We start from the raw sequence: 17,924 nt of genomic DNA, 5'->3' as shown, positions 1-17,924 counted from the left end.
GAATCCATTTCTTAGTAAAGAAAAGGTCCAATTTTGTGTATCTCCTCTGTATGACTTTTTATTTTTATCATAGCACAGCTCAGCTATAGTTTATGGTGATGCAGAGGATTGACCCTGGCACCTTGCAGCCTCAGGCATAAGAGTCTCTGTATAAGTATTATGCTATCTTCCCACCCTCCCACCTCCATCCCCATAATTTTAATCATGCCTCTTTGTTGTACTGGAACAATTCCCCTCCCTCTCAGAAAGTAAATATGTGGTAGTAGAAACACCTTAGCTAATAGTAGGCCAATTGTATAGAATGCTAAGTGAAATAAACAAGGTCCTTGGATACTCTTGAGGGCAGCAGGTACCCCAGTAGACATTCATGAAGATTATCTGTTCAGGGGGCAGGAGAGAGTGCATTTCATGTCATATTGTGTACACAGAAGATCCTAAGAGGGATATTTTGAGTATATGGCTACAGGCAACTATAAAATTAGATGATTGTAGTAGTGAAACATGCAATTCCAATAACCAAGTGAAACAAATTGGGTTGCAAGGCTTATTTCAAGAAAGATGTTTACTCTCAAGTCACTAGTCATATATATATATATATATATATATATATATATATATATATATATATATAAATAAATATATATATAATAGAAAGGAATATATATTCCTTTCTATTGTATTTGATAGAACAGAGAAATTGAGAAGGCAGGCAAAGATAAAGTGGGAGAGAGAGATAGAGAAAAGAGAGAGAGAGAGAGAGGTGGTCTGGGAGGTGGTGCAATGGATTAAAGCACTGGACTCTAAAGGGTGAGATCTTGAGTTCAATCCCCAGCAGCACATGTACCAGAATAATGTCTGGTTCCCTCTCTCTCTCTCTCTCTCTCTCTTCTCCTCCTATGATTCTTCATAAATAAATAAATAAAATCTTTAAAGAGAGAGGTGAGAGACAAAGAGAGAGAGAGACAGAGACAGAGACAGAGAGGAAGACAGATACCTGCAGACCTGCTTCACCTCTCGTAACACGTCTCCCCTGCAGGTGGGGACGAGGACTCGACCCCAGGCCCTTGTGCACAGTGACATGTGCACACAAGTGTATGCGCCACTGCCCAGACCTCAAAATGAGTCAAACATTATTGGCAGCTGTAATTCACAGTGGCATCAAGCGACTTTCTAGGAGTGAAAAATGCACATCATCACTGAAAAATAAGGGAAACAGCAGTATCGGGCATTTGCTTCATAAGAAAGTGTGTGTTTGACTTGGATCATAACTAGTCCATATATATCTATCCTGGCTTTCTGTTTCTTGGTCATCACTGGGGTCTCACTACTCTGTGCCAGCATTTCCAGGGAGGGAAGGAAGGTTGGAGGGAGCCTACTGTGCCAAAGCTTCCTCTAGTGCTGTAGGGGCACAGTTAAGCAGGTATGCTACCAGGTGAACTATCTTGCTACTCCATCTCCTTGTTTGTTTTCCTTTAAAAAAATGTGTTAGAATCTATCTTAGTAGGCTTAAATAAAATTTAAAAAAATTAAGAATATTAGCTACTTTACCTTCTATGCCCAGAATATTTTTCGCTTTATTTTCTTCTGATACTTCAAATTTCCTTATGATGTCAAGACAATAGTCTGCAGTCACATTGTTCATCTAAACAAAACCAGAATATCAGTAAAGTACCTGCAATTTCATGAGCTATGTTCCTGTTCCCTAAAAAAAAAGTCACGCTGGCTTTTTAAGGCATTATTCACACACTATAAAGGGATTCAATAATCAGAGTTAGAAGTTACTGGTATCACAACTACTTTATCTCTGGAAAATGACTGTTCTCTCAGCTGTCCTAGACATCTTTTGAATGTAATCAGTGAAAACAGCCCTTTCTCTGCTAGACAAATAGTCCTGAGGAAACAAAATTAAATCAGTAAGCAATGTAAATTTATTGCCTAAAGATCAACTCATTATAAACTATTAATTATCTGAAATTTTTATGTTGCCTAGTTTACTCATTTGCAAATATATGTAGAAAGGAAAAGATTCCTTTTCTAAGCAAAACATAAAATCTAAGTGAAGTCGTGTTCGTGTGTGTGTGTGTGTGTGTGTGTGTGTGTGTGTGTGTGTAGATCCTTCCACTAAATAGCGAAAGCAATCTTTCAGCATGATTTAAGATGAAGGTCAGGGGCCAGGCAGTGGCACAACCAGTTGAACGCACATGCTAGTGTTCAGGTTTAAAATCCCTGTCTCCACCTGCAGAGGGGGAGCTTCACGAATGGTGAAGAAGGGCTGCAAATGTCTCTGTCTCTCTCCCTCTCTGCCACCTGGTTCCATCTCAGTTGTTTTCTGGCTCTATCCAGTATGTAAAATGAATAATAAAAACTAAAATGTCACTCATTTAAAAAAAAGAAAAAGAAGGAGAAGGAGGGGAAGAAGAAGAAGAAGATGATGATCAAGGTCAGTAAGAGAATATAAAAACAAAAGGTTAGGGAACACAACTAAATCACAGAAAACTCCAGAGCAAATCTGGATGTGAAATCGTAGCTCATATTAACTAACATCTTGATATTAAGTAAGCCACTTACCTTCTCTCTGAGTAGTTTTTCGGATAGCTTTGAGAATGAAATTAATTGAAGGATGGTATAAATAATGTGTAACACCCCGCGCACACACACACACACACAAAATGACTCTATGCCACTATTACTGAGTCAGTCTCACAATTTGCATGAACATTACATACTTAGTGTCAAAAGGAGAAGTGAAATCTTCAGGAATCTTTTTTTTTTTAATTAAGTAGCAGCATGAAGGGTAAAATATTTCAACCAAAACTCTGTTCCAAGGGCCAAGTTAGCTCAGCTGGTAGAGCACACAGGTTATCCTGTGCAAGGACCTACGTTCAAGACCTTGGTCCCCCCTTGTAGAGGAGAAGTTTTTTTTCTTTTTCTTTTCCTCCTCCAGGGTTATTGCTGGGCTCAGTGCCTGCACCATGAATCCACCGCTCCTGGAGGCCATTTTTCCCCCCCTTGTTGTAGCTTCGTTGTGGTTATTATTATTATTGCCCTTGTTGACGCAATTCGTTGTTGGATAGGACAGAGAGAAATGGAGAGAGGAGGGGAAGACAGAGAAGGGGAGAGAAAGATAGACACCTGCAGACCTGCTTCACCACCTGTGAAGCGACTCCCCTGCAGGTGGGGAGCCGGGGGCTCGAACCGGGATCCTTACGCCGGTCCCTGCACTTTGCGCCACATGCGCTTAACCCACTGCGCCACCGCCCGACCCCCAGAGGAGAAGTTTTTTTGAGAAGGGGAGTAGTGCTCTAGGTATCACCCCTCCTTCTCTGTCTCCCTTTTCTGGTATCTTATCTTTTGTCAAAAAATAAATAAAAGAGAAAATGTCTACCAGAAGCAGTGGAGAGGTACCAGTACTTAATCTCAACTATAACTCTGCTAACAAGAACACCAAAACTCAGTTTGGCCCTGCAATCTAACACTGATATTTAAATATATAAATGAGTAACAGAAGTTAACTATGGGTCAGTATTTCATTTTCCAGTGAAATTTCTCCAAGGTCCTGTGATTGCTTAAGTTTCATACTCATGTTGTAGTCAAATCTAATTTTTCTTTTTTTGAAAACTTTCTTTTTATATTTCTTAATATTTTATATTATTTAATTGTTATTGGAATGGAGACAAAGAGAAACTGAGAGGGAAGGGGGAGACAGTGACAGAGAGACACTTGCAGCCCGACTTCACCACTCATGAAATTTGCCCCTACAGGTGGAGTGCGAGGGTTTGAGCCCAGGTCCTCGTGCACTATATAACACATATGCTCTACCAGGTGCACCACTACCTGGCCTCTAAAATCTAATTTTTTTAAGCATTCTAATAGCATTTAGACTCTCTGTAGAAAGAGTAATCTCAGTTACACAACTATTTTTCCATGAACATATTTATACTAAAACAATATATCCTTTAAGTGTATTTTATGATCCTTCCTACATCACTAGGCACCACCAAAAATGCTACAACTAAAGAAAATCATGCAACCTGCAGGGAACTGAATCAGAATTTGAGCTGCTGATAAATCTGTCTACAGTAACTCAAGAGACTGATTACATACAACCTAAGAGATAAGTCACTTTTTTATTTGTTATTAGAAGTCCACTACAAGATTGTAAGATTACCATTTATAGTTCCACACCACTGAAGTTATGTATTCCCACCCTCCTACTTCCCAAAGATAACCACCATAGTTCTCATAAGTCATGATAAGTTATCATTTCTCATAGAAGAAAAAGGGCCAGTTGATAAAAGTTGCATGTGTCAGGGGAGACCAAGTTTATGCTGCAATTATCGGATTATAAGGTTGTTTGTTTGGGGGTCTGGCATTAGCACAGTGCTTAAACGTACGTGGCACGAAGCACAAGGACCAGGTAAGGATCCCGGTTCCAGCCCCAGCTCCCCACCTGCAGGGGAGTCACTTCATAGGTGGTGAAGCAGGTCTGCAGGTGTCTCCCTTTCTCTCCCCCTCTCTGTCTTCCCCTCCTCTGTCCATTTCTTTCTGTCCTATCCAACAACGATGACATCAATAATAACTACAACAACAATAAAAAGATTTTTTTAAAAAGAGCAAGAAAAGGGGGGGGAGGGAATTATAAAAAAAATAATAAAGTTGTTTGCTCAAAGATGGAGACCTGAACTGGACTATAATAGTCTACCAGAGCCCAGGGGATTCAAAACCCAACAAGACATTGCCATCTGGGGAGGGAGCTAACTACAAACAAGCAGAGAGCATGTCACCAATCTAACAAGTATCTATTGATAAAACCATGATACACAGAAAATGACTCAGTGGTAAAGTGCATTCAATTTATGAATGACACTCTGGGTTTGAACCTTGTAAGACACTCTCAAAAAAGAGAGAAGAATATGAGAGAGGAAGAGAAACGTATTATCAAAAAAAAAAAAAAATCAACATGAGAGAAACATTCATTAAATTGATAAAGGCACTAGCAGTCATTTTACTAATAAAAATATCATAACTGGGGGCCAGTCAGTAGTGCACTGGGTTAAGTGTACATAGTGTGAAGCTCAAGGATCCTGGTTCAAGCCCTGGGCTCCCCACCTTCAGAGCGGTTGCTTGATGTTCGATGAAGCAGATCTTTAGGTGTCTCTCTCACTCTCTGTCTTCCTCTCCCCTCTCCATTTCTCTCTGTCCTATCCAACAAAAATGAAAAATGGCAACCAGGAGCAGAGGATTTATAGTGCCAGCAGCGAGCCCTAGCAATAACCCTAGAGGCAAAAAAAAAAAAATCACAATTTTCTGAGCCCCATTTAAATATTAATGTTCCCATTAATAAAGTAAACCACTATTAAATAGCCACTTTCTATTAAATGCAGGGATTAAGGACCAACTCAGTAAAATGCGGTGAAAACTCACAATAATGAGAATTGAAATAGAAGAGCCAGTCAAGCTCCCACCCACCCTTCTACCCCATCCTCTGGCCTCTCAGTTCATTAGCCTTAGCCTTCCAAGAGTAAAAATACTGCATTTTAGTTACTTGGGTTTTTCAGATCTCACTTTTAAAAGATTTATATTAGTGTTTTACCATTTGAATGACAGCTCACCATTACCCTTTGAAGAGTGGTGCTGGGTATGGAAGGGTGATTTCTGCAGCAGGAATAGCATCTTAGTTTGAGCTTACTTAATGATGAATAAATAGATTACTTTGATACAAATCAATCGAAAAGAGTCAAGTACAGTCAGACTTCGACAATTGTACCATGGTGTGTGTGTGTGTGTGTGTGTGTGTATGTGTGATATGCTTTGGGAAGAAATGTAATTATTGCTTCTTAACTTGGCTTTGAAACTGGCACTCACCAGAAAACTCTCTGCTGGAACACTCATAAGGCAGCCAGCCCAGAAGGTGGCACAGCAGATGCTGCACCCAGACTTGCATGAAACCCTGCATTTGAGCCCTGGCAATACATATGCTTGAGTAATACCTTGGCTCTCTCTTCATTTCTCTCTCTTTCTTGGCCTCTCATTAATAAATAAATCTCCTATAAATAAAAATAACCTCATCAACCTGAAAAAATAAATAAATCTTCTGGATTTTTTATAAACTTAAAAAAAAATTTTTAATATTTATTTTCCCTTTTGTTGCCCTTGTTGTTTTATTGTTGTAGTTATTATTGTTGTTGTTACTGATGTCGTTGTAGTTGGATAGGACAGAGAGAAGTGGAGAGAGGAGGGAAGACAGAGAGGGGGAGAGAAAGATAGAAACCTGCAGACCTGGTTCACTGCTTGTGAAATGACTTCCCTGCAGGTGGGGAGCTGGGGGCTCAAACCAGAATCCTTATGCTGGTCCTTGCGCTTTGCGCCACATGCGCTTAACCCACTACGCTACTGCCCGATTCACAATCTTCTGTTTTTTTATACACAAAACTTAAAATAATTCTGGAGATCAAAAAAGATTAGAATATTTATTCCTTTTTGTTGTTGTTGCCCTTGTTTTTTATTATTGTAGTTATTGATGTCGTCATTGTTGGATAGGATAGAGAGAAATGGAGAGAGGAGGGGAAGACAGAGGGGGAGAGAAAGACACCTGCATACCTGCCTCACTGCTTGTGAAGCGACTCCCCTGCAGGTGGGGAGCTGGGGGCTCGAACCAGGATCCTTATGCCAGTCCTTGTGCTTTGAGCTACTTGCGCTTAACCCGCTGTGCTACTGCCCAACTCCCCAGATTAGAATATTAATATTTGTGTAATGCTTTTTCAAGTTTTTTGAGATCATGCTCACTGCCTTAGTGTTTTCTTAAAGAGTTTTTCTTTTTTTCTTCTCCCCCCCCCCAACTAAGTACAATTTGTGATTATTGGTAAATCCAAGTCAATCAATTCACGGCAGTTAAAACTTTTGTATTTCAAGGAAGTGGCGTTTGTTATTTAGTCAAAACTCATTTCCAAACTAGGGGCACAGTTCTAAATGGGGATCCTCATTTCTATCTCCTGAATTTTGTTTGATGCTGAAAATTCCACACAGCCTTTAAAACCTATCACAAATGCTAGAATGCATTTTTTAAAGAAAATTTCTCTGATGTTTCTCTCATCTCCCTGAAATCAATCACAGCTTCCTCTGAGCTCCCATAGCACACCTGCAAACATCTTCCCGCTGTCAACAGATTTACTTTATTGTCTGCACATTAATATCTTCCCCCAAGATATTCTGAACCGCTGATGGGTTTTTTTCCCATTTTAGTAAAGGCAATAAAGGGGGAAGGAACAAATGGCTCTTAGAATTGTATGAGGATTGTCAAGGGAATATTACAGCAGAAAAATAAAGAGCAAAGAGATAGTCTATGTCAAATACACATAGGAATAAGGATGGTAGATCTGCATCAAGATACATAGGCATGACATAGAGAGCTATGTCTCACACACATACACACGATACTATCTAGAGGGATGTCATATATAATCAGGAAGTACATAAAAAAAACTATGTCAACCCACAAGATTAATGTGTCATTCTATGTCAGATGCACAAAGCTGCAATGTGAAAAAGGCCCGTTGGGCTAGGCGGTAGAGTACCCAGTTGAGCATCCACTTTACTGTGAGCAAAGACCCGGGTTCAAACCCCTACTCCCCACCTGCAGGGAAGAAGCTTGACAAACTGTGAAACAGGTCTGCAGGTGTCTCTCTTTTTCTGTCTCTCTCTCCCATCTCAATTTCTTTCTGCCCTCTGAAAAAAGAAAAACAGAAAGACCCCTTTAACAGGGGATCAGGAATGCTCTGAAAATTGCCCTGGAATTAACTATTCATATGCATATTTCAGATCAAAATGCCGCATGAACAGAAATGTGCTTCTGACTTATTCATGGAAGTAGCCTTTGCTCTTAGTTAAGAGGAAAAAAATTTTTTTTAATTATATGGCTACCTCAGTATTCTGGCACCTCTTCCTCTCACCTCAACCCTTAAAGAAATCAAAGCTTGCTAACATAGGTTGTCAAAGAGTTTGGAGGGTGAAATCAAGTCATCATTCCTGAACCAAAAATCTGAAAAGGACTGAACAGAACACATTTGGCCCCAGTGCCAAGAAATGGGATAGACATGCTGGAGGAGATGTTAATTGGTTTTTGGCAAGCATGGGGTGGGGGTGGAGGGAGATGTAGTAAAACCATCAGTCAACCTGATGGCTTTGATAGTACAAACCAGTGAGTGTCTGGTCATTAATGTGGATATAAGGAAGCAGTGGAAAAGAAATGCTAATCAGCTACAGCTTGCTTAAATGTTACTTCTTCATGGGAAATAAAAAAATAACTACTTGGGATTTTGCTAAAGACAGAAGTCCAAGAATGGAAGGCCAATAGTCATTGTCCTTGTCAAAGGCTTACATTCAATTTTCAGAGCATTGCACTGAAATAAAAAGTGGGCCCAGTATTTGATTTCCCATAATCCATAATAGCATATGTGGCCAAAAGTGGTATTTCATTTCACAACTGAGTAAATCTGTAGAAGCCAAAGCCTTTGGTGTCTACACCAATCTGATGGCATCAGAAAAGAATAAAATGCTACCTTATGGAGAATCAAATTGCCTCAGACTTGTTTCATTATGAAAATTCCATTTTAAAAATTCAAAACCCCATGAGACTTAATCATGCCCAGTATCTTTGTTTGAAAGAATACTGAGATTCAGGAGTCAGGCAGTAGCACAGCGGGTTAAGTGCAGGTGGCACAAAGCACAAGGACCGGTGTAAGGATCCCAGTTTGAGCCCCCAGCTCCCCACCTGCAGGGGAGTCACTTCACAAGCGGTGAAGCAGGTCTGCAGGTGTCTATCTTTCTCTCCCCCTCTTTTTCCATTTCTCTCTGTCCTATCCAACAACAACAACAATAATAACTACAACAATAAAAAAAAAAGGGCAACAAAAGGGAATAAATAAATAAATAAATATTTTTTAAAAGAAAAGAATACTGAGATTCACAGCTTTATAGCTTTTTTCCCCCTGCACACAAATACTTTCTTAGGATAAGGCACTAGCACTAATGTCAAGGATAAAGTAAAATAAATTGGTCAAAACATTATAAACAATATAAAATTTGACAGATAACTAAATGGTTCCATTTAGTGCCATTTCACAATTTCAAGAGAAAATAAGAAATAGCCACCATCTTTGGTGACTTTTGTTGTTTTTCTTTGTTTTTATTTTTTAAACTAGAGCACTGCTCTGCTCTACACTATGGAGGTGCAGGTGATTGAACCTGAGACCTGAGGGCCTCAAGCATGAGAGTCATTTTGCATAAACATCATGCTATTTCCCCTGTCCTGGTGACTTTTCTTAACCTAACTTGGTAAGTTAAAAATAGTCTCTTAATCCTATTTCACATCACTATTTTTTTTCAATTCTAGTCTTTTTTTTTCTTCTTGTAGTTATTATTGTTATTGTTATTTATGTTGTTGTTGGATAGGACAGAGAGAAATGGAGAGAAGAGGGGAAGACAGAGAGGCAGAGAGAAAGATACACACCTGCAGACCTGCTTCACCACTTGTTAAGCGACCCCCCGCAGGTGGGGAGCTGGGGGCTCCTACTGGGATCCTGATGGCAGTCCTTGCACTTCGCACCACATGTGGTTAACCCTCTGCGCTACCGCCCAATGCCCTATTAGTTTTATTTTTCATTACTAATACAAAGTGAAATTGACTTTATTGCATTTTTGGTGTGTTTCAATATCTTTACATTTTTTTCTGTTGAGTATTCATTTTATTTTTCCAGAAATCTATGAAAGTATTTTCCCATATTAAGAAAAACCCTCATGTCTTTTTGTTTATTGTCATATTTTCCTAATTTGTATTTGACACTAATTTTATAATATTAGGCAAACTGGATTACATCACCCTTAAAGTTTTAAGATATTAGTAATTCCTCTGTGGTTTATGCTTCTTGCTGCATGACAATTTCTTGTTTCTTTCCAGTTACATCCACAGTAGCTTTGAGTTAACTTGGAAAATTAGATCTAGTCATCTGTCATAGTCCACTGGCTTCTGTTTTCCCCCATTCAACTGGTGGAAATTCAGCAATAACCAGGAGAAGGGAAGAATAACACGTTTACCTTAGCAAATGACATCCACTATCACTACTCAGATGAAATGGGGTTAACTTCATGAGTCTATATGAGCCTGAAGTCAATATCTTTAAACACTTTAATTTCTCACATTGCCATACTTCTGAATCTCTCTGCCAAAGGATCTTCACATTGATCGTTCACATTCAGTCTTCAAGTTGACAGTCTCAGACCCAGAAGGGAGAGATCTTCTCCTTTATACAGATCAGAAAGCAAAGTCTTCACAATTCTGACTTACCAGTCCAGCTTTCTAGTCCTATTCTCAACTCTGACACTATCTTCCCAGACAATAATTTTAGTTTCCCTGCATGTTGGCTATCAGGCTCAAGCAAAATTACTAAAATCATGGGCCCCTGGACACATACCTAAAATAAACTTCCTAGCTTCTTCACACAAAAAGACCCCTAATTTCATCTGCTCTATTCCTACTTTTGGGTTCCTGTTTATTAAGCAATTTGTCCCGCTTTATATCTTAACGCCTTTCAGCCTCCAAGCTGCAGATGCTACCATGACACCAAGCTGACTTCTCTGGACAAACGACCTCACCAATGTGTCCTGAAGTCTCACCTCTCCAGAGACCTACCCCACTAGGTAATGACAGAAACAGACTGGGGGTATGGATCAACCTAGCATCATTCATATCCAGTGGAGAAGCAATTATAGAAGCCAGACCTTCCGCCTTCTGCACCCATAAGGAATTTTGGTCCATACTCCCAATAGGATCAAGAATAGAGAAGTTTCCAATGGAGGGGATGGAACATGGAACTCTGGTGGTAGGAACTATATGGAATTATACCCCTGTTATCTTAAAGTCTTGTTGATTATTTTTAAATCACTAATAAAAATTCTTTTAAAAAGAAAGGAAGAGAAGGCAGGCCCATAGAGAAATAGACATATTTATATATAGTAATAGAAATAATAGTCAACCCATAACTACTGTAGTTTCCAATGGAAGGAATGGGGACACAGAACTGTAGTGATGAAAACAGTATGGAAATATACCCTTTTTACCTTATAATTTTGTAAATCAATATTAAATCACTAAAAAAAAAAAACCTATTATAAATTATCTGTCCTAGACTTTCCAACCAACAAAGCTTTCAGAGTATGGAGTGAAGGTCTCCTGGCCTCCTGGTCTATACTATGATGAGGCCTCTAAGTGAGAATGAGAAACAGTTGGAATAACAGGTGGCTGGGGAAATGGCTCACAGTACATAGAGTACAGGACTTGCATGCCTGAGGTCCCAGGTTCTGTCTCTGGAATCTCATGCCAACAGTACTCTGGTCTCTCCCTTCTCCCACCCTACTTCTCTCAATAAAATAAGTTCTTTTTTAAAAAGAATATAATACAGGAAGGATATATTCTCTGGGTAAAAAATAAAGACTGTGTGTGTGTGTGTGTGTTGGTGTGTATCTGTGTGTGTGTGTTTAACTCCACTCTCATTTTTTTTCTGATTTACAGATAATCTTATAGGTAATGAAAAAAATCTCTGTCCATACTAATTAGCAAACTAACTAAAACAACTAGTTTTAATTAAGAAAAAAAAAGAAAGAAAAACTTGTTGCTAATACTATCTCATGTAATTCCTTAAAAATCAATTACAAAGTTCATAAAATTTGAACCTGATATTCCCAAAGTGTATATGATGGTGATAGTGGGATGAAACATTACCAGGTCTGCTATCCTGACATCAATCAGGTCTCCTACAAATCAGTCTAGTCAATAATATGTATCGATTATTTATATCACTCGATCTATACCATAGTTTGACGATGATAATCATTTCACAATATAAGTATTAGAGCCTCACGTTGTACGCCTTAACTGTGTATAATTATCTGTCAAGTGTAACTCAATAAACCTAGAAGAAGAAGAGGAGGAGGAGGAAAAAGAGGAGGAAGAAGAAGAAAAGGAAGAAGAAAAAACTATTCAATTACTCCTCTACTTCAGTGAGAAGTGAGAAATGAAGTTTGAGGTGGCACTGTGAATAAAGCACTAAACTCTCAGACATGAGATCCTGAGTTTGATCCTTGGCATCACATATGCCAGAGTGGTAGTTTCTCTCTTTCTCCCTAACTCTCTCATTAAAAAAAAAAAAAAGTATTAAAATCAAAAAATCTTATGTAAGCGTATTAAAGATTCCTTTGGCTAAGCAAGACTTAATTTGCTTAATCTTCTTCTATGACCAAATACCAGTTTCCTACTAGAATTACCAATAGATTATTATATTAGAAGCTAAGAATTATGCACAGTTAATAAAGACATAACTACATGGTTAATGTAAAGAAAATAAGGTCATTATCTCTAAAAATGAAATATGAACTAACATTCAGTTCCTATGGGAAAAACATGTATATCCATACCAAGCCTGTTTAAAGTAAGAAAAAAAAATTTTTTTTTAATGTGGAATCTAAGAAGCAAAGCAAAGGACAATACAGGATGAAACCCCAATGAACTGTAGTCTATCATAGCAAATTTGGGGGGAAAGGAGCACTAAGGGGTGGTTGTGGATCTAGATCCTTATAGTGGAAGAAGATTGATGGCTTGGTGGCACTTGTCTTGGGAAAATGCAGCCTTGTGACAACAATTCTATAAATCAATATTCCCTCAATAAAGTGATACTAAAGTAGAAGAAAATAAAACTTTAGCAATGTGTTCAGTCTACTACTACCTTATAAAAGCTGCTGGAAGCACATCCACAATAAAATTTTCATAGAAATGTAGTTATTTTACCCCTCTATATAAAATTGAAAGGATGCCTGCATCCTACATCAGAGAAACCCGTGTATCTTTCACACATAGTTTAAATAAGCATTCAGGGAGTTGAGTGGTGGTAGCGCAGTGGGTTAAGCGCAGGTGGTGCAAAGCTCAAGGACTAGTGTAAGGATCCCGGTTTGAGCCCCCGGCTCCCCACCAGCAGGGAGGGTCGCTTCACAAGCAGTGAAGCAGGTCTGCAGGTGTCTATCTTTCTCTCCCTCCTCTGTCTTCCCCTCCTCTCTCCATTTCTCTCTGTCGTATCCAACAATGACTACAACAATAACTACACAAGAAAACAACAAGGGCAACAAAAGGGAATAAATAAATAAATAAAAATAAGCATTCAATAGTATAATAATACCTTTTGCTCCACCTTCAAAAACTGAGCCAGTTCTTCTACTGTTAGGTGATCTTTCTTGTCACTGTAGCTCAAAAGCAGTAAATAAAGGTCCCGTCTCAAGGACATCATTTTGTAAAAAACACAGAACTCTTCAAATGTCAAAGTCCCCTGATTCTCATCTGTATCAGCTTCCTGAAAGATATAGAATAAAACAAGGTAGCCTGAGAGTCTGAAGTGGAAATTTTAGTCCTAGGAAGTCATATTTACCATAAAAGGATTAGAACACACTTCAAATAATAAAATGCACATCCCTTGAAAGTACACAGAGATCGATTTATAAAAATAAATATATATAAATAAAAAGACTATATACAGATTAGGCCAACAAAATATTTCCACAAAGTACAATAGAATCAAATTTATAACAACTTTTATCTTCAATTACATTAAGTTATAAATAAGCAAAGAAAGCTTTTGAACAAAGCTATTTTGAAACAGTAAATTTCTAAATAGGCTGTGTGTGTGTGTGTGTGTGTGTGTGTGTGTGTGTGTGTGTGTGTAAGTGAGCAAATATACTAATTTAAAAGTATGTGATGAACTTAAAGCAGCAACTAGCAAAAATTTAAAGTTTTAAACTTGTTAGGGAGCAATGCAAGTAATTAAAACAGAAGTTAGGATTCAATTTGAAAAGCTAAAAAACAAATAAAAAAGCTAGAGATACTAAATCTACAGAAAGTAGGAAGGGGAAAAATAAAATAGAAGGGAATAAATGTAAAACAGAAGCAGAAAGCAATGAAACAGAAAATAAATAGATATAACATCAAAGATGAAAAATTAAACCAAATACTGATCTTTTGAAAAAACTAATTTAAAAGAGAGAGAGAGAAAAATCTTGGACAAGAATCAGCAAGAACAAAAAAGAGGTTATTTAGTGCTTAATGAGAACAGTGATTTCTCATTAGTTTCTGAACAGCAATTCAATTAAATGTCATTATTTCCAGTAATAAATATCTCTCTCTCTCTCTCTCCCAGGAAGACATCATACATGCACAATTTCACCATTCTTGGGTCAACTTTTTCCATTCAGATAGAAAGGGAGAGGGCAGGAGTAGATGGCATAATGGTTATGCAAAGAGACTCTCATGTCCCAGGCTCTTAAATCCAAGGTTCAATTCCCTGCACCACAATAAGCCAGAGTTGAGCAGTGCTCTGATTTAAAAAAAAAAAAAGAAAGAAAAAATAGGGGTGGGGCAGGCAGACACCAAAGCATCTGAGCTTCCTCTAGTGCCACAACACTCTCATCTGGTGCCAGGTTTGACCTTGGGCCACATACAGGATGAGGTATACATCCTACAGGTGAATTATCTCCCTTCCCCAACAAATCTCTTTTTACTTCTGTATAAGTAGTAAATTATCCTTACAACCATTAGCATTGGTTCTTCTGTGTTTTCCCACCAAAGAAATCTGATAAATCCATGAGAACTGATTCCTAGTTGAAATGACTTGTCTCTAAATCCTTACTGAGAATCTTTCACCAAATAACTTGCTTCTGATTGGCTGAATTTGTCATAAAAACCATTGATGTTGATGCGACCAATGAGTATACTCATCAGCTATGTAGGTTTTTTTTTTTAAAGTAATTTGTACTTATTTATTTTGGATAGAGACAGAGAAACTGAAATAGGAGGGAGGACGCAGAGAGGAAAAGAGACAGAGAGACACCTGCAGCACTGCTTCACTACTTGTGAAGCTTTCCCCTACAAGTGGGCACAGCAAGGGGGAAGGGCCTTGAACTGGGGTCTTTGTGCATGCTAATGTGTATGCTTGACCAGATGCACTACCTTCCAGCCCATAGTTACACAATTTTAAATATGACTTTGAAAATCATAGTGCACATAAAGATGGCTTTAACTTTTACTAACTTCAGGTCAATGATGAGCATATGTTTTGACCAATATTTAAGTCACCCCTTCACAGAGTAAGTTGAGTTAAACTCCATTATTTAAATATCAGGTAAGACACTTGGAATTACTACAACAATTTAAGGAAGCATTTAAGGAAATGAAAGTGTGTGTTTAGTCTAGGACTCTTTTTTTCCCCTCCCTACGTGATGAAACAAATGCATCACAGAAAAACAAAAAACAATAAATAAATAAAACAATACAGAGCAGGTAATAGTTAACATCCCCACACCAAAAGTCTTTGAAGGATCGAAGTATCTCAGCAATCTCCTGTGTTTATCAAGCGGAATCAACCCAACAGTGAAAACATACCTGAAACATTTGTCGGACTTTTCTTCGAGGCAGGTTGACATTGAGCTTGTGCATCAGTTGGTGTATCTCCTCAATATTCAGCAAGCCATCGCCATTCTTATCGGCTTCTTCAAAGGTCTGCTTCACCCATGTGCAGCAAGGTCAAGGAAAACATTTGTGTTTGCTCAAAACCAAAAAATAAACAAACAAACAAAAAACAAAAACAAAACAGTGTTCTCTCCTGGAATACTCACAAGGAGGGTCCCCATTAGCACGGAGCTTGAGTCTTTGGAGGAGGTCCTGCAGTTCACACTCTCAGATGAGATACAAGAGAAAGAGGTCAGGAGGGAGTGCACCTGGTTAAGCACACACATTACCATACCTGGGCACCCAGGTTCAAGCACCTGCTCCTCATCTGTAGAGGGAAAGCTTCACAAATGGTGAAGCAGGTCTGCTTTCTCTCTCGCTTTCTCGCTCCCCTTTCCTTTCCTTTCTGTCTCTCTTCCCCCTCCCTTCTCATTTTCTATTTTTTTGTTTGTTTGTTTGTTGTTTTTGCCTCAACCCTGGGACTCTGTGCCTGCACTAAGAATCCACTGCTCTTGGAGGCCATTTTTCCCCCATTTTATTGTTTTTGTTGTTGGATAGGACAGATAAATCGAGAGAGGAGAGAAAGACACTTGCAGACCTGCTTTACCGCTTGTGGAACGACCCTACACTGCCCTGCAGGAGAGGAGTCAGGAGCTTGAACAGGGATCCTTAATGCCGTGGGTCTTCACGCTTGGTGCCAAGTGTACTTAACCCACTGTGCTACTGTCAGGCTCCCTCAATTTCTGTCTAGTCAAATAAAAGGGGGAAGGGGAGGAAAAATTGGTCCCTGGAGGAGTGGATCTGCAGTGCTGGCACTGAGCCCCAGCGATAAATAACCCCGGTGGTAATGAAAGACAGACAGAGACTCAGAGTGCAGTCTCAAACCACGCTATTCTGAGAGCTTTCATGACTCAAGTATCTAATCCAATCTGTTCCTCCATCTCTATGCTATAAGAAACCCCAAATCTAAGTCATATTTTCTCCCTCTATGGTGGTTCATCTTTTACTTTCACAGTAACCTATGTTACATAATTTGCCCAACTGCCTTTTTTCTCATTCTCACTCCTACATTTAGAAATTTGCCCAACAATGACAGCAATAATAGTAACAACAAAATGATAAACAAGGGCAAGAAAAGCAAAAAAAGTAGCCTCCAGGAGCAGTGGATTCATAGTGCCGGCACCAAGCCCCAGCAATAAACCTGGAGGCAGGGGAGGGGGGGAGAAATAAAAGAAATTTGCACCATCTAAAATAAATAAATCTTAAAAAAAAAAAAAAAGTGACCTGGAAGGAGGTGCTGGAATCAGTGCTAGAGCACTGATTCACATGTGCAAGATCCAGAGTTTAATCCTCAGCACTATATATGTCGGAGCGATGCTCTGGTTCTGTCTTATCTTCCTCCACCTCCTAGTAAATAAAACTTAAAAGAAATCCAGACCACCTATTTCAATCTCCCCATTGCTCAGATGAGGATATGAACCTAGAGGAAAGGGAAAAATCTTTTGAAGATTAGAAAAGAGACACAGGTCTCTTGCAACCTGATGCAGCTCTCTACTAGCTTTGAGGGGTTGTACCTGATCACTCCAAACCTGCAAGTCAAGGGCAGCTTATAGATATACCAGAGGTTGCCTGGAAAAGTTCAGGAATGACTTGGGTGACTAAAGATAGAAAACTGAGTTTAGGGCTTGGGAGACATCATAATGGTTATATGAAAAGACTTTCATGCCTGAAGTACCAAAGATGCCAGGTTCAATCCCTTACACCACCATAAGCCAGAGTTGAGCAGTGCTATGGCATCTCTCTCTCTCTCTCTCTCTCTGTGTGTGTGTGTGTGTGTGTGTGTGTGTCTTTCTGTATCTCTCTAGTAAAAATAAATAAAAATGTTTAGAAGGAAATAAAGAAGGAAAGAGAGAGAAAGAGAAAGAAAGAGAAAAAGTAAGAAGAAAGCTGAGATGTGAACTGAAATTTTAGAAAAATTTGGGGGAGGGTCCAGATAGGGAAGGAGAAGGGTATAGTCTGGGGGCCAGATACAATATGGGAGTACTACAGAACCAGAGGAAACACTGACCCTTTGGCCCTCCCCCTTCCCCTCCCCTTCCCTATCCCCTTTCCCTCCTGGTCTTTCTCTCCTTTTCTCTCTCCCTTCCCTCTCAATGAAAAAGAAGAATGAAAATGTCGCCCAGGAATAGTGAAATCTCACTTGCTTGAGGCACTGAGGCTATAAATAAATAAATAAATAAATAAATAAATAAATAAATAAAATTTGAGGTGCATTAATCTTAAGATTTGGTTTGTTTTTACAGAGTGAGGAAGCAGAGTAAATGGAACCAAATGGACAAGTTAAAATCTCCAAGTTTTTCACAAGTGGTAAAGCAGGTCTGCA

The 17,924-nt window shown here is 38.9% G+C and overlaps 1 protein-coding gene across 4 annotated transcripts in view; it reads right to left on the bottom strand.

Annotated features, from left to right (window-relative positions):
- PLCH1 (phospholipase C eta 1) overlaps window positions 1–17,924 on the bottom strand; it is a 247,157-nt gene that overhangs the window by 79,249 nt on the left and 149,984 nt on the right. For all 4 annotated transcript variants that reach the window (XM_060197616.1, XM_060197617.1, XM_060197618.1 and 1 more), the window contains 3 exons: window positions 15,476–15,605; window positions 13,224–13,394; window positions 1,549–1,642 (listed from right to left, as the gene is read on the bottom strand). In XM_060197616.1, the coding sequence (XP_060053599.1) occupies window positions 1,549–1,642; window positions 13,224–13,394; window positions 15,476–15,605 (395 nt within the window). The remainder of the gene's footprint in view (window positions 1–1,548; window positions 1,643–13,223; window positions 13,395–15,475; window positions 15,606–17,924) is intronic.

Source organism: Erinaceus europaeus, chromosome 9, assembly GCF_950295315.1.
Source record: "Erinaceus europaeus chromosome 9, mEriEur2.1, whole genome shotgun sequence".
NCBI classification, from domain to species: domain Eukaryota; kingdom Metazoa; phylum Chordata; class Mammalia; order Eulipotyphla; family Erinaceidae; genus Erinaceus; species Erinaceus europaeus.
Note: the sequence above shows the minus strand (reverse complement) of the source record. Positions and strands in the feature narration are given on the sequence as shown.